General features: G+C 41.9%; 1 protein-coding gene across 12 annotated transcripts in view; it reads right to left on the reverse strand.

Moving 5' to 3' along the window:
* The window catches only part of LOC123994460 (protein phosphatase 1 regulatory subunit 12A-like), a 78,744-nt gene extending 56,508 nt beyond the window's left edge, over positions 1-22,236 (reverse strand). For 9 of the 12 annotated variants that reach the window (XM_046297075.1, XM_046297077.1, XM_046297080.1 and 6 more), the window contains exon 1: positions 21,905-22,236. In XM_046297075.1, coding sequence (XP_046153031.1) covers positions 21,905-22,141 — 237 coding nt within the window. In that variant the 5' untranslated portion in view covers positions 22,142-22,236. The remainder of the gene's footprint in view (positions 1-21,904) is intronic. The other 3 variants (XM_046297084.1, XM_046297083.1, XM_046297076.1) reach the window with 1 other exon arrangement.
* Positions 22,237-24,504: the final 2,268 nt, after the last annotated feature.

The following is a 24,504-nucleotide window of genomic DNA, read 5'->3' on the forward strand; positions in this document are numbered from 1 at the left end:
TTTGTGACAAAGCAAGCTAGTGTAGAGAAATATTGTATTTCCAGCAATTTAAAGCATAGAAATAGCACAAACAGATCTACTGCTTCTTAGACTTGCTTTCAAAAGAGAACGACAGAAATATAACTCACATTTCTATGTGAATTTGGTCAGTGTGTCCAAAGGTTACATATTGCAGCTTTAAAATGTACGTGCCTCTCCATCTGAAAAACAGTCTGTTTATCCATTAAAATGGTCCGACCAGGGAGAATAGCAAAGTCGTTGTCATTGTGACACCCACCACCCAAAGCCAGGTAATGATGCTCTTTTTGTGTTACTGACCAATTAGCAAGAGATCCTAGCGGACTGTTTAATTAAGTTGAAGTAAATCGAGATGTAAAAAAAAAAAATATATTGCAACTGGTAAGGATGATTACATTTCTATGAAACACACAGCTCTGTAACGTTCTTAGGAATCTCTACATTTACTTTTTTCCCCAAAGACGGCTACTGGAATCATTTATAATAATTCTTACCAGGCCTGCTTGTGATTTGAGAAACTGTGGGAATTTACCACAGGTGTAACTAGTATGCACTCAATCTCAGTGCTGCTAAGAGAGAACACTCAACATCTTATTTTCACTGGAGGTACTTTCAACACTAACACACAGGACTGTTGTAACCCATGCTCTTTTCAAACACTGAAAAGTACTCCTAAATCAAACCTGTGCGTGTTTATTGGGTGTGTGTACATTCGATTACCCATTCCCATCAGTGGAGCGTCAGCCGGCATGTGCCAGGAAGTGACTGTGTGCACACTTCACAAAAGAGCACCGAGGGTGGGAGGTAGAGGTTGTCTCTTGTAGTCTGAGAGCAGAGCCTAAACACCCCAGTGAAACCTGACCCATACAAAAACACACTGGGTTCACGCTGTAAACCACAATGTTAGCACAGACAAATGCCTCCACATCATGGCCCTGCTAGCTAGCCGTCCATGTGATGACTGCAGGAAATCATTGCCGCGGGCATCAGTGAGCGAATGCTCTGCATCTGTCCTGGCCTTGTCAAACATTGTTTAATGGAGAAGACAGTTGGAAGTAAACAGGGAACTAACCAGTAGAACATTTATAAGATGCACATGACAGAATCAAAACCTTGTCTGCTGGAAGAGACGCTTGGAGGTAGCCTCCATGCTGACTGTGTTCACAAGCTCAGGCTACAAAGAGCCACTGTCCCCCGGCAGTAGAGACTTTCGCCAACCGCAAGGCAAGTGAAGCAGTGCCCTATGCGCCTCACACATTCTCTTCAATTTAGGGCACCCATATCGGGCAGATTACACAGCACTATCTATAGATTAACTTAATGAACCCACCCTGAGCAGCAGGGATACATATGGAAACATTAAGAGCAGAAAGAATAGTGTCCATATGCACCAGCCTAATGCTAAAATAGAGGATTTAAGAGCCCTGGCTAGCAGGTAGAGATGGGCAAAGCCATTCTCAGAGCACGACCAAAAATGAACCAATGACATGGCCCGCCCCCCGCCCCAAGAGAGCCCAAAACCAGAATACGACGAGAGTGCAGTCTTGTCGGGCCTTTGTAAGAAACATAAATAAAAAGAGAAAAGAGTTCATTTAAAGCACACTGGGGTTGCTCAGAGAGGCCCCGGAGGCAGCGCACAGACCAGACCTCGCAAGTACAAGATCAACAGCTAATCTTGAGAACAGGGGGAGAGAAGGGTTCCTTCTCTTTTTGGACGTTCCAAGTTTTCATTCCCCCACCACTGTTCTCATGACTGGTTATGGTCAAAGGACAGAGAATGTTCTCTGCTGCTAGACCTCTCATCTCCAGAATCGCAGAGTATATTATTGAACAGGTTGAAAGCATAGGTCACCATGAACCATAATAGGTTAGCTTAATTAACCTGTTAAGTCGACCCTCTACTTTTTCGAACATTCTGTTAAAAATCGTGCAACATTTCAGCGCCCTGCTACTCAGGCCAGGAATATAGTATATGCATATGATTAGTATGTGTGGATAGAAAACACTCAAGACGTTTATAAAACTGGTTAAATCACGGCTGTGACTATAACAGAACGTGCGTTTCATCGAAAAGTGCAGGAATATCTGATCACTGAAAATGGAAATAAATATCCATCCGCGACTTCAAGGAATTGTTCAAAGTGAATCTAATTAAATGAGGCCGATGTAGCAGTGTGTACAGCTTCCACACGTTGTCTAGAGTCTTGTCATTTGATTCGCAATTGATTCTTGGTCTAACCGAATCAAGGGAATCGATTCCCTCCGGTCTCCGACGGGATGTTTTGGTCGAGCTCTCTCCAAGACATTTTTTCGAAACAGACACCTATAGAATTGACATCGCCTCCTGATGAATTTTATCGCTTATTAACGTGTACTAATACCTAAAGTTGCATTACAAAAGTATTTCGAAGTGTTTTGTGAAAGTTTATCGTCGACTTTTTGAATTTAAAAAAATGACGTTACGTTATGAAACGCTATTTTTTTCTGTTTATCACAGTCTTCATAGATCGATATCTAGGCTATATATGGACCGATTTAATCGGAAAAAAAGACCCAGTAGTGATTATGGGACATCTAGGAGTGCCAACAAAGAAGATGGTCAAAGGTAATGAATGTTTTATATTTTATTTGTGCGGTTTGTGTAGCGACGACTATGCTAATTATTTTGTTTACGTCCCCTGCGGGTCTTTTGGGGTGTTACATGCTATCAGATAATAGCTTCTCATGCTTTCGCCGAAAAGCATTTTAAAAATCTGACTTGTTGCCTGGATTCACAACGAGTGTAGCTTTAATTCAATACCCTGCATGTGTATTTTAATGAACTTTTGAGTTTTAACTAATACTATTAGCATTTAGCGTAGCGCATTTGCATTTCCAGAGCTCTAGATGAGACGCCTGCATGCCAGGTAGGACCAAGAGGTTAAACAGATACAACAAATATAATGGTGACAGCCTACATTAAAAGAATGGAAACTTCAGGGTGGCTATCCTTGTAGCCATTTCTGTGGAGAAACCCACAACCCCACCCCCCCTCAAAAAAGACAACTTCTTGCTAAGGGCGTGTGTCATCCATATAACCAGTCGAGGCAGACACTGCAAAGTCTGACAAATGATGCAATATGGCCACAACGCATTTGAGGTATCATTTTACTGTCCAATCAAAAAGGAAATTAAAGACTTCCACCTGATTAAAATGTGTTAAACCATTATGCTCCAACCAAGAGTATTTCGCCAAAAAGAGTATCCTAGCCCATGTATACAGGTTCTATCTATTAGAATGAAGTCACACAATAGAAAAACACTCATAGAACCTAATGAACCTGTGACAGCTTCCAAACCCCATCTCCCACCCATAGTACAGTTCAGAAAAAGGACAGAGGGCTTTTTCCATACTTTAAAAGGCCCTGTACTTCCTACTGATACAGTTTGGGGTCATTGTGCAGAGCGCTCCAAGCTAACTTTAGCAGCACTCCACATCAAGGAGAAGACACTTGAGGACCCCTCCCACCACTTCCTCTGGCAGGGCCCTCCGACGGCAAACAGACTCTGGAACAGTTGTAAGACGATAGATCCCAGATTCACACAACCAGTAGGCCTAGACAACATAAAGAAAAAGAGTTAAAGCAACAAGTTTGATGCAACAGTTCAGAACGTTTAGATTCAAACTGTTGATTAACTTATTTCTTTACATTATAGGCACAGCAATGTACACGATTCAGTAGGCTACACGTGAATGTTTGTTCCATAACGGAATTAGCAGGAAACACTTGTCACAAGGGCACTGCACATGCAAGCGGTTTCACGTGACAGATTAAAATATCCGTTAGAAATTTAGAAAGAGAAGTAATAGGTTACTTTGAAGCAAGGTAAGACTTATAATCACAATATGTATTAAATAACATTCAGGTTTAAAACAATTTGGTATACGTTTTCAAAATGCATACGGCCTCCAGCGCACTGCAAAGCAGTGTGTGACGTTCTGATGAAGCCCGTCTTCTGTTACCGTTTGCCGCCACGTTCAAAACTGGGAACTTTGAAATCCGCCTTCAGTGCGGGGGGAGCAGGGACTAGGGAAAATAATTTTGTAAGACTATCCAAGTCGGAATCTCAGGCCTCTGGATGCATGTAACAATTCCACTAAATAATGCAAATTAACCTATAGACTGATAAGCATGACAAGTCTAAATATTTTTACAGACTGGTATTTCCATCAATGAATAGACAAAAAACATTTTGCAATGGGACTCCTCACAGACAATTGGCCGACAAATTTTATTTATCGGCTTTAAGTTATTTAAAATAAAATCAGACAAAGGCCGGCTATTCCCAGCTAACGGAAACCCTGGTACCAAGCAGACAGGTCCACAACTGGTCATTCCAACCACTAGTAGCCATGGCTAGGACCCTGGGTATTTCCCGACAACATGACTTGTACCAGTGTGGCTCAGTTGGTAGAGCATTGCACTTGCAACGCTAGGGTTGTGGGTTCACTACTGTAAGTCGCTATGGATAAGAGAATATGCTAAATGACTAAAGCAAATGTAACATTACCAGGATCATATCAGGGGCCCTAACTGTAGGTTATATTGTGGGTTCCTGATCAGGAAACAGAGAGCCCTAGGTATGAGTGTTGGCACATCCAGTGCTGGTTTTACAAACTTTTGTTTTTGCACAGGAACCAGAACAGATGAAAATAAACAAAACACTGAGTGCCATGAGTGGAGAAAAGTGTGGTGACTAAGCAGCTGTTTAAACCCATAACGACAGAGCGAGGCCTAGTCCCTCTCCAGGTGGGAACAAAGCCCCAGCACAGCCACCAAGCACTTTGAGCTCTTTGAAAATATGACACCAAATGACAGCATTATCAGTCACAATATCAACACCATAAAAAAGTATAACTGTTGTATTTTTTCCTGTAGCAACTATCACCATTCTATCATTTTGTCAACCGTCTACTCATGTTTCAGATAAGCCTCACAGACCTTTTGAGAAAACAAAACTGGTAATCTAATTTCAGAGGAGCGCGAGAGATTAAGGCAGTGCAATATTTGAGTAGCTGTCAGAAATAGCAAAACATCCATCATGGGCCTGGCTTTAAAATATCACGTGTATAACCCAAATATACCTGCTGGCTTTTTGAGTCAGCAACTAAATGTAATAACAGGAGATGGGCTCCACTGTGGAGCCCTTGTTTTCTTTTTGGAAAAGACCCTTTACTCCCTTCTAAAGCAAAAAGTATGGAGACAGAGCAGCTTCTCCTGAAGACCAACACTGGCCCCTTTCTCTCCCTCACAACCTTGCTTCCTTTCCACAGCCACCTAGCATATCTGCAGCCAAGCCACAGTCTAGCATAGCAGTGGAGAACTTCCCAGATAAGTAATACTCCGGGGCTCAGAGCTTCGAGTGACGCTCTGGCCACTCCTACTGGGCCATGTCACCGGCTCAAAGGCACGCAGTCACTTCCACAAAAGGAATTATTTCTTACCGCGCGTGTGTGTATGCTCACGAGAGAGAAAATTAAAAAAGAGGGAGCAACTGAGCGACAGTGTGTGTGTGGTTTAAAAGCACAAAGCTACTGCAGGAGGCCAGAAGAAGGGTTGGGGGGGGGGGAACGCTGCGGGCCAGCCAGCTGGGTTCCTCCACTAGATGAGCCCTGTTGGGAGCAGTAACCCGGCTGCACAGAGAACTCTGCCTCCACTGCTGCTGAGGATGACCATATATGGCTCTGGGATTCCCATGGAAAAAGGCCAGGATTGAAGCAGGGGGGGGGCCAAAACAATAGCCCTGCTTAAGAGCCAAGTTTGTTTCCATGAGCTGTTACTGTCAGTGGTCCAAGGAGAGAGGGGCGGGGCAAATTAGTTGGGGGTAACGAGGTCAGACGGCCACAGTAACACGAGTGTGTGTGTAGCACAATCTCCTTTAATACCGTGCATTGTGGGTTAACCTACAGCCATGAGCAGAAAATGCTGATGAAGCCTGTTTATGTCATTCTCCAGGCAAGCACTGCCTGAACTCCAGAGGTTAAAGGGACAGTGTGTATGCTTGTGTCTGCCCGCCAGGCATTCAAACAATCCATAGCCATTATGGTTGAAAAATATGGATCACCTCCATAGCCTTTGGAGTAAAGGCTCCAGCCGCTGTCCCCTGCCCTGCCCTGCACCACCATCATCACCTCCACACGTGAAGCTGAACTCAATGTCTCACATAGGACCATCATGCACATTATATTGCCAATCTTCTTAGGCCTAGCTCACGAGACAGGATCTCTTCCTGGTATCGCCAAAAGGCTGCTTTTGGGAAAGAACGAGTCAAGACAGAGGCATCAAAGTGATTTCCTTAAAAAGCCACACCGTAGTCAATGAGGAAACAGTTTACACAATTAGGAGAGTTGTCTTGGCTCTCCAATGTAACAGGGGCATATATTGCAGACTGGGCTTTCAAGTAGGAGAGAAGCTGGGTGTATGTTCTGTGGTGGTTGTTATGGTGTCAAATGCTGAGTAAGGAGGGGGGGGTTATAGTGATAAAAGCAGGCATTAGGAGTTAGTAGATGAAGCCATGCTCACTTGGAGCCTCGACGAGGAAATTAGGAAAATAAACAAATACTTCCTGTTCCTCTGCCTGAAAAGTCTCTCCAACACCCCCATCCCCCACTACATCCTATTACACCCCCCCCCCCCCCCATTTAAGAAGAGAAACATTCCTGTCCGTCCTCCTGCCCTCAAAACAGACGACAGCGGAGAACACCTTTAATTAGCCAATGAAAATCCACATGAGGAGTCCTGAGCAGAGACAAAAGCTCTGGTGGAGACTAGGGCGTTGGGATTTCCAAAGGCACACCTAATCTCCGAGCCTCAGAAAATGTCAACTACATTGGAAGGCTCACATGAATCTCCAGTGTGGTCTGAGGAGACTAAATTAGACTAAAATTACTGGTACACCAAGAGTTCTATCTATTTTGTGAATGTATGCTAAACGGCTCATTGCTTGTGAAAGAGAAAGTTCACTTATTTGGATTGAAAAGGTTGTACTTCTAGATTGACGTTGTGCTTCCGACTGTAGCCTCCTTTGTCCAGACACGCACATATACAGTAGGGCAGTCTGCTTATTTTTGGTTCATTTAATTATTACATTTGGAAGGCTATCAACATCTGGGATAGGAGCTCAGAGACTTAACAACCAGACAATATTCACGCTCCACAAAATGTTAATCAAGTCTACAATATTAGGAAATGAACAGTGAAAAATATGCAAACTGTGACATTGAACCAAAATGTCCACTGATTTAAAAAAAGTACATTTATCTTCTAGTATATTCCTGTTAGAGGTCGACCAATTAATCGGAATGGCCGATTAATTAGGGTCGATTTCAAGTTTATGACAATCTGAAATCTATATTTTTGTGAAATCTGTAAAAAAAAAAAAAAAAACACCTTCAACTAGGCAAATCAGTTAAGAACAAATTCTTATTATCAATGACAGCCTAGGAACAGTGTGTTAACTGCCTTGTTCTGGGGCAGAACGACAGATTTTTACCTTGTCAGGTCCGGGATTCAATCTTACAGTTAACTAGTCCAACGCTCTAACCACCAGATTACATTGCACTCCACGAGGGGCCTACCTGTTACACAAATGCAGTAAGAAGTCAAGGTAAGTTGCTAGCTAGCATTAAACTTATCTTATAAAAAACAATCATAATCACTAGTTAACTACACAAGGTTGATGATATTACTAGTTTATCTAGTGTGTCCTGAGTTGCATATAATCGATGCGGTGCGTATTTGTGGAAAAAGGACTGTCGTTGCTCCAACGTGTACCTAACCATAAACATTAATGCCTTTCTGAAAATCAATACACAGACATATATTTTTAAACCTGCATATTTAGCTAAAATAAATCCAGGTTAGCAGGCAATATTAATCAAGTGAAATAGTGTCCCTTCTCTTGCGTTCATTGCATGCAGAGTCAGGGTATATGTGATAATAAACGTTTTGTTTTCTAAATGATAGTTTCCGGATTCAACCATATTAATGACCAAAGGCTCTCATTTGTGTGTTATTATATTATAATTAAGTCTATGATTTGATAAAGCAGTCTGACGGAGCGGTGCAGCAGCAGGCACGTAAGCATTCATTCAAACAGCACTTTCATCTGTTTTGCCAGCAGCTCTCCGCAATGCTTTAAGCATCTCAACACCCGAGATTAGGCTGGTGTAACCGATGTGAAATGGCTAGCTAGTTAGCGGGGTGAGCACTAATAGCGTTTTAAACGTCACTCGCTGAGACTTGGAAAAGTTGTTCCCCTTGATCTGCAAGGGTAACGCTGCTTCGAGGGTGGCTGTTGGCGATGTGTTCCTGGTTCGAGCCCAGGTAGGGGCGAGGAGAGGGACGGAAGCTATACTGTTACACTGGCAATACTAAAGTGCCTATAAGAACATCCAATAGTCAAAGGTATAAGGAATACAAATTGTAGAGAGAGAAATAGTCCTATAACTACATTAACTACAACGTAAAACCTCTTACCTTGGTATATTGAAGTCTCGTGTTAAAAGGAACCACCAGCTTTCATATGCTCTCATGTTCTGAGCAAGGAACTTAAACGTTAGCTTTCTTACATAGCACATATTGCACTGACTTTCTTCTCCAACACTTTGTTTTTGCCTTATTTAAACCAAATTGAACATGTTTCATTATTTATTTGAGGCTAAATTGATTTTTACTGATGTATTATATTAAGTTAAAATAAGTGTTCATTCAGTATTGTTGTAATTGTCATTATTACAAATAAATAAGTTTTAAAAATTGGCCGATTAATCGGTATATGCTTTTTTTGGTCCTCCAATAATCGGCATCGGCGTTGAAAAATCATAGTCGGTCGACCTCTAATTCCAGCTCTGAATAGTTTCCTACTCTGGTCTGTTCAGCAGTGTTAATGGCACCACTAAATTACTGTACCTGGAGATACTAAATAAAATCAGTGGTTTTGAATGATGTCCAATGCCTGCAGCCATCAAAACTCACAAACCAACACACGGACACGCAGCTCTATTCACTGCCACTGCTTTTACTCTACAGTCAAATACACACACACAGCACACACACACACCACAGACAATAATTAAAAGCCTCTGTCAGCACAACTGCACACAGCAGTTTCACTGGCACATAGTTACAAGGCTGGTGGTGGCTCAGTACAAAACTAGATCCATCGCAGGCTGAGGGGAAGAGTCAGACTGGTTAGCCTGTACAAAGGTAGCTAAAAAGAGTTTGTTGCGTAGTGGGTTGGTTGACTATAGGCAAGGCAAGTAGCCCACTTTGAAACCACATAGGGGTGTGAAGCCTGTCACATCTAGTAAGTTGTAGGTCCTTCACTCATACTCTAGACCTACATCTTATGGTCCTTCACCTAGGCTGTAATCAGGGCTTTACCTCAGGGATCGCGTTTGAGTTCAGATATCTACATTTTCAATATGCAGACCATCAAAGAAACTGATTTTAAACAATTTCACCTGCGTTTTACATTGCTTACAACAACAAAAAGTCCATCATATTTCTAATGTTTATTATAGAAAGAATGTAACTTCTCCCTCCCAGGACAGCAACAAAACAGACTGGGCTTAATTGTCCTCCCGCTGCATAAGACATAGGAATTCACAGTCCAGGTGTTTTCAGTTCAAAGGCATGTTATAAACCCACACTCAGTGAGGCATATGACTGCTGGAAAGCAAAGAACCCTGGGATAGTTTAAAAAACAATCTAGAGCAGAGAAGACTGCCACAGGGTGAATAAAAACAGACACGCTGCTGAAGTCATCCCACTAGCATTTTGCAGCAGCTCAATACTATGCTAAGGCCCAAGTGTGGACGGAGATGTGGGGCAGAGGGGTAGGAAAGAGCGCAAGAGAGCTCACAAAATGTACTTGTGGGAGAGGGAGGTACACCGGTGTGGATGAATGGTAGCTTCTGGTTTCAAATCAACTGTGACTTTGCCTTTAAATGTATAGCAGAGTCTCCAGCTTCTTTGTCTCGTCTTGATCATGGCCGACACCCGCAGAGCACCTAGCCCATCGGTAGCTAATGTGTGACAGGTCAAGTCAGTCTCCACATCCTGCCTGGCTGTCACGTCTGTCTGAGCACATGTGGCAAAAGAGGGTGGAGTTTACACCCCTGCTGAGGAATTCTACCTACAACCCCAGGTGAACCAGTTTCAACCTGCAGTGACGCTAGTCTCAAATACTTCACAGTTCCAACCAATCGAGCCCTTTCAAAATTAAAGCACCATGAAATTGGGTATCAATATGTCTCAAGAAAATGTTAGTATTTATGCCTATATTTTAAATGTGTTTTATTTGAGGTAACAGTCATTTTTCCAAGAAAATCTGAAGTTGAACAATCATGGAAGGTGTCTGCTTTCCAATATGTGTGACATTGCGCAAGGAAGCCATGCAGACGTGCCATGATCAGCAGACTACCTGACGTGTTGAGAAGCAGCCGAGAGCAACAACACAAGGACTTCCTGCACTTGATTATAGGTTTTGTGGAAACACTTCAATGAAAAATTAGACAGGGCCCGCCTGACAATTATAAACAGGTAGAATGTGCAAGTTCTGTGAGCTTTTCTAATAATACAGTTGTCACAAGCTAGAGGCCCGTGACGGTTATGCTGATGATTCAGAGGCAACGTTGAATCAACATTGGGTTGGGTGACCCGTAACACTTGAATTATGTTATTAATGCACTAGTGTCCATAAAAACTGACAAGCAATCGACTGCTACTGTTAACCTTTCTACAAGACAGACGACTGAACGCATAAAGTAATACGATTCAGATTTTCTTCATTCCATTCTATAAATAACTGAGTGACATTAATGTATTCTCAATCTGCTCTGTGCATTATAAATGCATGAATCACTGCCTTTGGGCAGGTCAATTAGAAAGCCTAAATTTCATCTTCAACAAAGAAAGGGCGGTTGAAATATTTCTTATAATAGATGATTTCTATAGTGCCTTTATACAAGAGGTACATCAAGAGCTTTAAATAGTAACGGCTAAACTCACCTCAACCACCAATGTAGTGTGGATTTTACAAAGTTCTCCAAAAACGACCAAATGTTTAATGTCTTAAACAGTGACGAATTCTCACCACGATCGCATAACAAATATAAGGTCATCCAGCTGCTGTACAGTACGCCCTTCACCATAAACCAATGGCTACAATTACATTTAATTCAGAGCTGCCATTTGTAATGGCACTGACCTTTGGTAGGGCTAAACAGCCTCTGCTGACAGGGCCCAACACAAGAGGCAGGGGTTTCTAAACATTCCTCAGAATGGTTTCAAAAAAGGAAGTGGGGCATTCCACTGTAAGAGTCCCATCCTCCACAAACAAAACAGTGCCATGTGCTGTGTTTGCACAGCGCCTGCATACCCAGTCCACTGCCAAACAAGCCACCCCCAACTTTGGTTTAGGGCTAGGAATAGACACCTTCAATGAGAAAACTGGCTCGGAGTGACATTGAGTGACAGCTACAGGAAAAGGTAGAGAATGATGTCTATCTTCTGGGCCTTGGTATGGGGGGGGGACTGACTGAAAGTATTCAGTCTTGTTCGGCATTCCTTTGATTATCTTCCAAGGTGAACAACGACAAATGTCCCTAGTAATGAGGAACACGGTGCTCCCCCGTCATCAAAAAGTCACACAGCTCGTTTCACCCCAAATCAACTTAAATCTAGCACTAATTGGGCGGCACTTTCAGGTCCTGACACACTATTCTCACTTCAGATCAGGTGCTACGTGGTAAACCAAAACACTCTCCGCTTCCCACCAGGGTAAGTGAGTTTACAGCCTTAAGAATAAAAGAGTGCCGCGTGACTGATGAAAGAAATGTTCCAGAACATAATATTTCAGCAATAGGATCTGTGTGAAGACAACACTTTACAAGGCCAGACCTTCCAAATATCAAGTCAACAAGTACATTTTCCAAATTTAATCAAAAGATTAAATTCAAGTAACAAAAACATCTCAACACCTCTACTGAAAGTCAAATCTATGCTTCCTGCCATGAGACAGCCCCCCCGGCTCTCATTGGCTGACTGGGAGCCTCTGCCACAGCTGAGAATCTCAAGGTTGGGGCTGGAGCAATTATGTAATGTGTTAATGTAACTGGTGCTGCTTTGGATGGAACTACATTGAGGGCCTCATGCACTGCAGGCTGCATAGGTTCCATTTCAAGATTCATGCAGTCCATGTGATTCTAAACTGCTGCTGGCTACTCTGCTCAGTCAGTGGTTATGTAACTCTGTATGTACGGGAATCTGCCGCCAAGCCGCTAGCAACTTGGCATGAGACGTTGCCATGGTAACATTGTTAGAGTTCACACACACCGATAGTGAGAGCGTGGAATGTAAACTGATATGGTAAAAAAGTGAACAGTTGGCATTTTATCGAACCAAACCCAATGATGTCGTAAAGCCTTCACCGTGACGTCAAAACCACAACTTACAAAAAGCTATTTTGATGATCCAGTAAAAATGTAATCCTTTGACAATAACTGTACCAGCTAGACTATATACACTAAGTGATATACAATGTGGATGACTGAAGAGAAAGGCCAGATATGGGTGAATACGCCTGTTGTTTCCCTGTGTAGGCCCTGCCTGCAAAGTATGCAGCAGTCAGCTGGGGAGCGGCTGGCAGGACTGTGTGTGTGTGTGTGTGTGTGTGTGTGTGTGTGTGTGTGTGTGTGTGTGTGTGTGTGTGTGTGTGTGTGTGTGTGTGTGTGTGTGTGTGTGTGTGTGTGTGTGTGTGTGACAGCTGAGGAATGCCTGCTCTGCTCTCCCTTTGCCATGGTTTCCACCAACTGTCATGCGAGGAATGCACGGGCCAGGACGACAGAACCGGAATGCTACCCATCCGGTGCATATCTACAAACATCTTTCTCCAGTCCTGCCCCCTCATTCACAACTCCCTGTACCTCCTCTCCACCCCACACCTCCGGGGAGCAACTGTTAAGCGGTACAATTCTGGTTTACAAATTTACTCAGTGGTCCTAGAGGGCTGCAGGGTGTGAGGGCTTGTGCCCCAGCAGTAAAGACGTCAGCATGCTTCAGTTCGGCTGGTGCCTCGTCAAACTTAGGTAGCCGAACGAGTGTGCTCGCATACTCCCTTAAAAGACTTTCACATGAAAACCTAGAAAGACACCGTAGCCAAATATTCAGAATGAATCTAAGCTTTTTATGACAACTCAAATTTGACATTCATTTTTGCCAAGTTCCTCGTCACACAGTTTTACATCTTAAGAGGTTTTATTCAGTACTTCATGGGGGGGTGCATTAACTTCACTAGGATAGGGGGCAGCATTCAGAATTTTGTTTGAAAAGCGTGCCCAAAGAAAACTGCCTGCTACTCAGGCCCAGAAGCTAGGAAATGCATATAATTGGTAGATTTGGATAGAACACTAAAGTTCCCAAAACTGTTAAAATAATGTTGAGTATAATAGAACTGATTTGGCAGGCAAAAAACAGACAAATCCATCCAGGAAGTAGTTTATTTTTATTTTGTAGCTCTATGGATTGCACTGAATTGCACTTCCTATGCCTTCCACTAGATGTCAACAATCTTTAGAAGTTGTTTCAGGCTTGTATCCTGAAAAATGAGGGAGTAAGACCTCTCAGAATGAGTGGACACTACAGTGTCTCAGAGCTTTTTCCATGCGCACAACCGAGTGCGCCTTTCTTGTTTACCTTTTATATTGGCAACGTTATTGTCCGGTTGAAATATAATCGATTATTTAGACTAAAAACAACCTTAAGTATGATTATAAACATCATTTGACATGTTTCTACAAAAAAAGTGCTCAGCCAGCCGAAAAAAACCCTCACTGAAGTCCAAAGCGTCACAAAATGTTTGTGCATATATTATCACAACTATTCCGAACTGGTAACATGCGGAAACCTTAACACACCAAATTCTGATTAACAGTTTCAAATCAACCAAATAGGCCTAGTCCTCCAGGTCCATAGTTAAGAACAGTGGTGCTCATTCACAACAAAAGGTGATCAGAGGCCATTGTTCAGTGACTAGTAGGTGATCTCTGTTCCACACAGACAAACCCTTTCAAGCCAGACTGTCCACAAACTCCAAATGCATGCCAGGCCTCCAGTACAAAGCTAAGCGGTCCAGAGTATGTGTGGCGGTGACTCATACCCAAACTTAGAATCATCTCCACAAACAATCTATACTGAGAAGAACTGATGCAGGTGGTATTTATAACCTGGCACTCAGAAGTGGCAGGAGTGCAGTGCAGTCACTGCACCCAAGGAGGAGTGAGTGACCCTCCTTGTATGTAAAGCATTGTTACAATCAAAGCTAGAGGTCACTGCCATGTCACAAGGAAGGGACATGGTTGAGGGCATGTCAATGGCCGCTGATGTCATCAGCACCCGACAACACCCATAAACAATTGTTGCAGATAAAATAACAGCTCTACAGCTGAAACTGAAAGGAGACTTGCCACTCTACCATGTCAATTAGCCTACATTGCCTGGCTGGTCAGTGGTCACTTGAGTACCTGCGTGGTAGTAGAATTAGAGTTATGTTAAAGCCACAGTAGTCTCACGACTAAGCCAATTATTACAGTAGTGATGAATCGTGGCACAATGATTGACTTAATAAAAAGGCTAGTCAAACCACTGGCAGGTGACTAACCCTATACAACTAATAAAGACGTTTTCGTGGAAGACTTGTTAGGGACCAATGAAAATATGAGGCTTGTTTACAATGAATGGGGGATGGGTAGTGGCCTATTGGGGAGAATTGACTTACTGTTTGGTTTAGTTCCATTCAAGACCGGGACTAGGGTGCATTACCACTACTGGCCTCCTGCTAATAGGAGGAGAGTCCATCCTACTTTGGGAGAGCCATTCAAGACCGGGACTAGGGTGCATTACCACTACTGGCCTCCTGCTAATAGGAGGAGAGTCCATCCTACTTTGGGAGAGTCATTAACCAATCATTCTGACAACTGATTCTCTAAGCCAATTGGCCCTACTCCTTGAAGGCAGAGATTCCTTATGTGGATAATGATTAGCAAAGCAATCAGGGACAATTAACGTGGCAACCAAAACAAAGAGGCAACCCAGACTGAGCCACATGAGATGGGGGTTAGCAAAAATGTCACTATTCAAATGGTATCAAGATATTTTTAACAGCAAATATGTTTAAACTATTATTATTATTTTTTTTTACTCTGCGAGGTTGGGAAAGTTGTATTTGGCACGTGTCCAATCAAATCGGATTTGTCAGATATCTGGAATACATGCATTTTGATACGTTTTTATTTATTTTAACACTGCTGCACGAGGGAGCTGTGGAGGTGCCGGTGAGATGGGAATGAGCAGACTGAGGCAGAGAGCGATGCTACCTCATCTACAGCCAAGAGTACCTAGCTTGTAAAAGCCACAATGTTATTTATCATCCCATATAACAGCGCCCATCTTGACTGGAGTAGCCTAGAGAAGCTAAGCTAGCCAACTATAGCTAGCTAGGCTAATTGAGGCCACATTTCGCTCACATAATTGTATTCCATCTTGCATTGCAATAGTGAACTCCCCATCCATTGAGCCACTTTGATTGGCCAACAAACACCTGAATGCTACCAGTCTTTATGGGGAGAACGTCATAAAAACTACAATGAAAGGTTTGTTTTTATTAAATGTATAATTTGAAATGTCATGGTATATTCTTGCATGTAACAATGTCACATGGATATTTTACATTTAGAAAATTATTTCAGTGTTAAAATAGGCCTATACATTTTTTGGGCCCTAAAATGAATACTCAAAAGTATTCTAATACCAACGCATGTTCAGATATTCAAATAACAGTGCACATCTCTAAACCAAATCTCTGTTGGTTTGAGCAAACCAACATCAGCCAGACCTTCCTGAAATCCTAGGATTAGCATGCTAAAAGCCAATCTCTAATTTGTCGTCAACTCTTTTCCAAGACCCTGAAGCCAAGGATCACATGCTGGAACACAAACAAAGCTGCTCCAAGTCTCTCCAGACATGGTTAGGTCTCCAACACCGCGTCGCAAATGCTTTCCGAACCCTGCTTGTCCCTGGAGCGGACCCCTAGTCCAAAAAAAGGCAATGTTTTCACCCAGTGAGCCTGCTCAGTGCGGGGGACTGACTAATTCCATTTCAAAGGAAGCCCAACTCAGTCACCCTAAAGGCAGGCTGATTAACCTCTCTGCGCACCGAACTCGTTTGCGGGATTACATTCAACAACATACGGTGATCGCTACATAAATAGTCATATTAAACATTCATGACAATACAAGTGTCTCACATGGGTCGAAAGCCTAGAATTTTGCTAATCCAACGGCGTTGACATATTTAAAAAAGGATTGACTGAGAAAGAATACGATGCGATTATCTGAGAACAAAGCCCCATAAAAAAATAACTATTTCAACCACCACAGGTGTAACATCACAAATTGCAATAAAATAAATAGTTTAGCTTTGACGATCTTCCTGTTTGCAATCCCAATGCTCATTGTTACACAATAAATGGTCTTTTGTTTGATAAAAATACATTTTTATAGCTTAACACGAAACATTTTGTGAACCGCTTGTTTCATGAATTCCGTCGCATTCCATTTGACGACACAGTCGATGTAAATACACACACTAAACATGACTTTTCCAGTTATGTTTGGTTTCATTGCAATCAACTGGTTTGTTTGTAACAACCAAACCTGATGGGTCATTTCGCGGGACGTATTGACTGACAGAAACTGATTTGAAGACAACAAGTAATGAAATTGTTGTGCACCAATGATATGACCTCTGTTTCATTGATTGACTGCATTTTAACCCAATGACCACTGATCGTCTTGAAATCTAGCTGGGTAGATAGCCAATGAGCTGAGCTAAATGGCAATATGTAATGTTTATGTGTTGGAAGACAAACCCATGTTGTAAACTCTGGCGTAAAGAGGGTCATTGGCCATTGAAGATTCATACCGGAAGGAGCCACGCATGTTATGCACAGCATTGTTTTGGTAAAGTGCATCTTCAGCTGTTTATATATCAACCAGTATTGCGACTAAATCAGGGAAAGCTAAATCTAAGTCTAGATATACAGATGTACACACAATTTTAGAAGAAATTGATCGGGAAAGTGAGACAGATTGGAGGACGATTCATTTAGCGATTCCCAAATGGAGGAATATTTTTTGAATGGAGAGGACATTGTTTTGTTCTTCTCATGGTAATGCCGTTGTTTGAAATGAATAATAAAATGTTTTTTTAAATTTAAGTAGCAATTTATAAAAATGTAATGAAATGTGTAAAGTACACATTGGCTATACATTGTGGGTGGGGGTATGTTTGTGTGTATATATACATATTGTGGATTAGAGGGAGCATGGCCGAGATGCGCGTGCCTGCCGCCCCACCCCACATGAAATAGCCTATTTGAGGCTGTTGAGAGGAGGGCAGGCCCACAACAATCGCCAAAGTGAAATGGAGACAGTAGATCTAGCAGGTCTATAATAATATATTCAATGTTATGTTCCCTGTTCTCAATATATATATATATATATATATATATATATATATATATATATTATACCTGTTGATACAGGGCTCATATGTGAAACTATTCGAACTGAACATTTTATTTCCCAGTGACACCGACTCCGAAAGGGAGCCCCCAGTGCCAAGGTGTCCATCCCCCACTAAAGCTGGTTCATCCAGCTCCTGCCACAAGTGGTGTTCATCTGCCCAAATTTATTTCTACAGGCATGGATGTGCCTCAGGGCCAAAAGGGCACAGCATGGAGGCATCGCTGTGTTCTTTGCAAAAGTCCCCCATCACCTGCACCACATGCTTGGTGACCCTCTTCTTTACAGCAGAAAAGAGACTGCTATGGCACCTGGCATCAGCAGCACAATATTGTGTAGAGGACTGAGGGTCTTCCAAAAAATAGAAGAAAAAATATATATACATTTACAAAATAACACTTTCAATATTTGGGGGGGGGGGGGTTAGAATACGATTTTGGTATTATTAGTTATTCCATTCAAAATGGATAACTTCACCAATTTGGCCACTTGGGTACATTTGGGATACTTGTGTGGGACACCTGGGTGACTTCATGATAAATGTCATGTAGCACACTCATTTTGGAAGTTATAATTCTGAAACTTTGCACAAGTACTGTTGCCCTCTTATGTGCTTGTTTTGTCTTGTTCATTTTAAAGATGATACAACAATAAAAATGAAAAACCGTATGGTTTTTTCATTGTATTATCTAAACCAGATCTATTGTGTTATATTCTCCTACATTCAATTCACATTTACACAAACTCCAGAGTGTTCTCTCAAATGAAACCAAGAATATGCATATCCTTGGTCCTGGGCCTGAGCTACAGGCAGGTATGTCTTCAGGCGGAAATTGAAAAAAAGTAAGGGGGTAGCTGTAAGAGGTTAAGAGTAGGGCTGGGCGGTATACTGTTTTTTGCGATATACCAGTATTGATGCACGGACCAGTTTGGGTTTTTACTTTACCTTCTATAACAGTATTTGAATGTTTGTTTTGTTAAATGTGATACTCCGTGTGTAACGTCCATTTTTATAGTTTACTTCGCAACTCGGGTCATCCCTCTATGCCGCATTCCACACAGACCGAGCCCAGGCTCCTGTCACTCAAGGAGCACATTTGTTGTTCCTCCACCACGAGACACTTGTGTTCAGTCTGCATGGTCAATGCAGCACTGTTGATGACAACGATGCAGTTGTCACTTTGCTTCTTAATATAAATCTACTACCATTCTATAAATACACTATTAGCTTGCGTTTCTTACATCTGCAAACAGCTAGTTTGTCTTTTCTTGGCAAGTTGTTCCTAAATCTTGTTAGCCGCTAATGCTAATCTCTAGCTAATAAATGTACTGAGTAAGAGCAAGTGTAATTAGCCATACAGCCTGATAATACCATTGATGGGGTAGACCTAAATCAGCATGTTTGTGCAACAGTATTTTCAAAATTAAAGAGGAATACCCAAAGCAAGAATATTTTAGCTGCATGAAAGAGCTAAGAGAAAAAATTAAATGTAGCCAAAGATTATAGGGTCCCTTAGGAAACACCTATCAACACTTTAGTTCCCACCCTGTCACAATAACTCCTCCCTGGCATTTTAATTAATTGTCATGTCAAAAACTATTAAATGTGACCACTATTATATTCTAACTATAGAATTAGACATTCTATTTCCATGATTCCAACAGTTAACCCAAGTGTTTTGCTCTAAATCTCAAGGCAAATTGCAACATTTGGTTAAAAAAGGTCCAGATTGCTTGCCCATATCGTGGCAGTGTGGAAATTATCTTAAATGTAGAAATTTATGAAAAGTACATTTTTGGGGTTGAATTGAACAGTATAAAACAATCAGAATGGAGAAAGACCCATTGAAATCACTTAATGTTTGTGTTGCCACCCTGGGGTCACTCACTACTCAAAGCAAATTTAGAACTTGCATTATTAAAAAAGTGTTTTATACTGTCAAATAACGTCCATTTTTATTAAAATACAGTGATAATATTTTGGCCATATCGCCCAGCAATAAACAAGAGACATGTACTACTAGTCAGGGACTATCGAAATGTCTGACAAGACAAAGTCATTTGTGTGAATTCCCCCACCCAAAATCAACTAGTAATACAGCAGCATCTATTCTAGATATATGGCACCAATTCCACACCCTGAGATCAGCCTTGGGGGATATAGCCTTGCCCGGCAATAACAGTTTATAAAAAGGTGCACACATCACACTACTTATGAGAAAGAGCGGGTGATGCATCACTTAGCAAACGGGACATCTGGGTGATGAGATCATTGTAGATGTAAGGTTCAAGACACTTTGAGTATGCAAGACTTCAATAAACCATGATTCATTCTAACTTTAAGCAAGGCAGGCCTACATTTTCTCAATTTTGCATTTACGCCAGTGTGAAAACCGTTGATGGACAATTGACAATTAACATCTTACAATGACAAAACAATGGCATGGCGTAAAATGTTAATGTACAGTATCTGTTTTAAAAACACTTTCCCCTGACTTAGAGTTCTGGCTTCCACAGGCACTCTGTTTTGGTTGTCAGTATTCAAGGTAACAGGCTGGTGCTCCACCTGCCATAAGATAGGCTAAAGTGTTGACTAATAATATTGACTAATAATATTAACAGCCCAAAAACCTAGGATTGGCTTCTTTCACACAGCTGAAAGTGACAGATATTGACATGTAAACCTCATCTCTCAGAGAGAATGTGTCAGCTGTTATCTGACTGCAGAACAGTTTACTGTGCAGCAAAACCCATGTCAGTAATGCAACACTGCAATCCAAACACATCTGCAGGATATATGCTAGCTTGCCTAATTTAGAGCCAATTACAAAGTGTAACAATCTTTATAAAATGAGCATATGATTCTAATTCTGAGCATTTACTTAGTGTTAAGCTAAGAATGTTAGTTAGGAAAGTCTACTTTTAAAATAGCCTAGCTAACTACTTTGAAACAGCACAAGTTGATTGCCAATCCACGCAGAGAGCTTACAATACAATTACACAGATCTATGCATAGCTATAGCCTCCATACATCACAATAACTAGGATGTGCCCACTTTACAGCAGCAACAGAAAATAGGCCAAATGCATTGTGATAGATAGATAGATCACACTGGAAATTACAAATGTGGGTACAAATTGTAACGTTATCAAATTGCTACAATAGTAGTATTAAAATAATAGGAGTAGCAACATAATGTCAAAAGACTTTGCTACTGAGGCTAACGTTTGCTAGTAACACGTTAGTGGGCTGTTGTATGATAATTGAGTTAGACTGGTTAGTTACATAATATTTCTTGAAAATATAAGTGTCATGACTGTAGCTCGTTAAATATTACAGTCGTCCTGCCCTTTAGTCTAGAGACTGCGGCATAGCTACAGTAGCTAAACATATTGTAAAATATTGTTGCATGTTACAGTTTCGACCTGATCCAAGCTGACATCTGAATTTAATTTGAATGGAGTTTTACTGCCAACCGACTGCAGTCAAGCTTATGCTTGGTAACGAACGAACAGTGCCACTGCACTGGCTAGCTAAACGTTCTTTCCACAGGTTAGCTAACGTTAGTTGTGCTAGCTTGCTACAAGTTGGCTAGCTGGCTATCAACAAAAAAGTGTTACTTTTCTGTACTTCCTATTGACTCAAATAACACAACTGGCTGCAGTTTTAACCTCGCCAAAGACTAACAAAAGGGTATTTGTTAAACAACAATACGGCGATCTTTCATAGTTTACACAGGTTAGCCAGAGCAGGGCGGCAGATCAGTTCCAATAATGGTTTGCAGATCTGGGCTGTGCCTGTAACTGGCTGACGTTAATTAGCTATGCTAACTGCACCACCCAAGTGGCTGGTTAAATGTTAGCATGCAAGCCAACGTCATTCTTCCTGACTATTGGATGTTTGAATCAGTTGCTGATAAACGAAGACCAAATAGCTAACAATCCATATAACATTAGCTAAGCTACGAATGCATTTAAACATACCTAGCTAGCTCAAACAGGATAGCTACCAATCAGATATTTTATGAGTTTAACCACCCCTTCGCTTCTGATCCAATTCAATCAACACAGCCCAACAAATGAAATGGCCCTGTCTCGTCTAAAAAAAAGACGGGCGTGCTAGGTAAACAGACTGAGCTTCAGCAGGAATTACTCCATTACTGTGGCAGGAGGTAACGTTAGCTACGATCTTTGGCAAGACATATGGTTGTCGTGCTCTTGTATGGAAAGTGTCTAGGCTTATAGCTGAAAAAGACAAACCTGGTGGAGGGCAGTCAGACCGTCTACATTGGCGTAGTTGATGTCAGCACCCCGGTCAATCATTCGGAGCACCTCCTCGGTATCGCCGCTTGAGCAGGCAGCCAAAAACACGGCGCCATCGTCGAACTTCACCTTCGCCTTCTTCTTTTTCAGAATAGGAGGCTCGATGTCTGTCTCCGACCCTAACCACCGTTTCAACTGTTCGTTCCTTTTTTGCTTGGCGTCCGCCATCTTCATCCCCTCCTGTCTCGGGCTTCTTATCTTTCTCCGAGAGAGGATATACTTTATAGTGCCACTATCCCACAGCGCACTGGGCGTGGGAAGGGGGGCCTGAGAGAGCGTCTGGATTTGTTTTCCATAAACTCGCGAGACAAAGCAACGTCACCTCAGGATCTGCAGTATAACGTCATCATCAGCAGATGAAGGGAAAAGGAGGTTTTACATTCCTTGACAGAGTTAGAGTGTTATAATTTATTATCATAAATAAGAGCAATGAGACCAGCATAATGTCAATTTTATTCATTGTGAGTTCTATCAGGATGGCTTCCAGTTTCTTTCAAGGGTTTTTATGGTGACTGGTCAAACTAAGTCAAAACATTTGAGAAAATAGGTATTTTATTTCAAATTTACATTTACATTACAATTGTATTTGTCAACAGTGCAGTAATATCTAACAAGTAATCTAACAATCCCCAACAACTACCTAATACACACAAATCTAAAGAGGTGAATGAGAATATGTACATTTAAGTATATGGATAAGCGATGGCCGAACAGCACAGGCAAGGTGCAATAGATGTATAAAATACAGTATATACATGTGATATGAGTAATGTAAGATAGGTAAACATTATTAAAGTGGCATTATTTAGGGTGGCATTGTATAAAGTGACTAGTGATCCATGTATTAAAGTGGCCAGTGGTTGGGTCTCAATGTAGACAGCAGCCTCTCTGAGTTAGTAATGGCTGTTTAGCAGCCTGATGGCCTTGAGATATAAGCTGTATTTCAGTCTCTCGGTCCCAGCTTTGATGCATCTGTATTGACCTCACCTTCTGGATGGTAGCGGGGTGAACAGGCAGTGGCTCGGATGATCTTTTTGGCCTTCCCATGCCATCGGGTGCTGTAGGTGTCATGGAGGGCAGGTAGTTTTCCCCTGGTGATGTATTGTGCAGACCGCACATGCACAAGGCGGTGCAGTTGCCGTACCAGGCTGTGATACAGCCTGATAGGATGCTCTCGATTGTGCATCTGTAAAAGTTTTTCAGGGTTTTGGGTGACAAGACAAATTTCTTCAGCCTCCTGAGGTATGAAGGGATGCTTTTGCACCTTCTTCACCACACTGTCTGTGTGGGTGGGCCATTTAAGTTTGTCTGTGATGTGTACACCAAAGAACTTAAAACTTTCCACCTTCTCCACTGCTGTCCCTTCGATGTGGATAAGGGGGTTTATTTATTTTCTGTTTCCTGAAGTCCACGATCATCTCCTTTGTTTTGTTGACGTTGAGTGAGAGGTTGTTTTCCTGACACCACACTCCGATTGCCCTCACCTCCTCCCTGTAGGCTCGTCGTTGTTGGTAATCAAGTCCACTACTGTTGTGTCATCTGCAAACTTGATGATTGAGTTGGAGGCGTGCATGGCCACGCAGTCATGGGTGAACAGGGAGTACAGGAGGGGGCCGAGCACACACCCTTGTGGGGCCCCAGTGTTGAGGGTCAGCGAAGTGGAGAAGTTGTTTCCTACCTTCACCACCTGGGAGCAGCCCATCAGAAAGTCCAGGACCCAATTGCACAGGGTGGGGTTGAGACCCAGGGCCTTCAGCTTGATGATGAGATTGGAGGGGTACTATGGTGTTGAATGTTGAGCTCTAGTCAATGAACAGCATTCTTACATAGGTATTCCTTTTGTATAGATGGGATAGGGCAGTGTGTAGTGTGATGGCAATTTCTTAGATTGGTAAACATAGCTCCTTCATTCTTTTTTTCAGCTGTTTATTAATAACGTTCAAAGAACATCATCCCTATTCATATGAAATTACCAGAGGAAGACAACAACAATTAAATAACATTGGCAATAGAAATAGGCAATGGGGTTTATGTTTTACCAACAGTGGTAAAATGGTGTAAAAGGGCACAATCCCCAAAAGTAGAACTTGCAGATTTTTTAAGGTAGCACATTGAGCATTGCACGCCAAGGTCTCAGGAAAAAAAAGTTAAATTGATGTTGCAGAGCCAATATCAGCCGACAGGCAGGCCACATACTGTGCAACGCAGGCCAGTTAAATGCATGTCTCATCTAAATTATTTTCGGAGCCTTTTATTCATCAAGGATGAGGTGCTATTACATTGTTTTTACATTTGAGCCTTTAAATGGGGCCTTTAAATGAAATGTGACCATGGTCACTTAATCAGACTTTGAATTTTCAATAGCTTGTTTACAAAACTACCACTAGTTGAACAAATATGTCTCTGTTTTCTACTTAAATTTCTCTGCGGTAGTTTCACTGTAGTAGCAGGATATTAGTATGTTTACTTAGTTTGTGCCCATCTGTGTCAGCTGTGCCACTCCTTCAGAGGAGCCATTATGGAGAGAGAGACTATTG

This window comes from Oncorhynchus gorbuscha, linkage group LG14, assembly GCF_021184085.1.
Source record: "Oncorhynchus gorbuscha isolate QuinsamMale2020 ecotype Even-year linkage group LG14, OgorEven_v1.0, whole genome shotgun sequence".
Classification (NCBI taxonomy): Eukaryota; Metazoa; Chordata; class Actinopteri; order Salmoniformes; family Salmonidae; genus Oncorhynchus; species Oncorhynchus gorbuscha.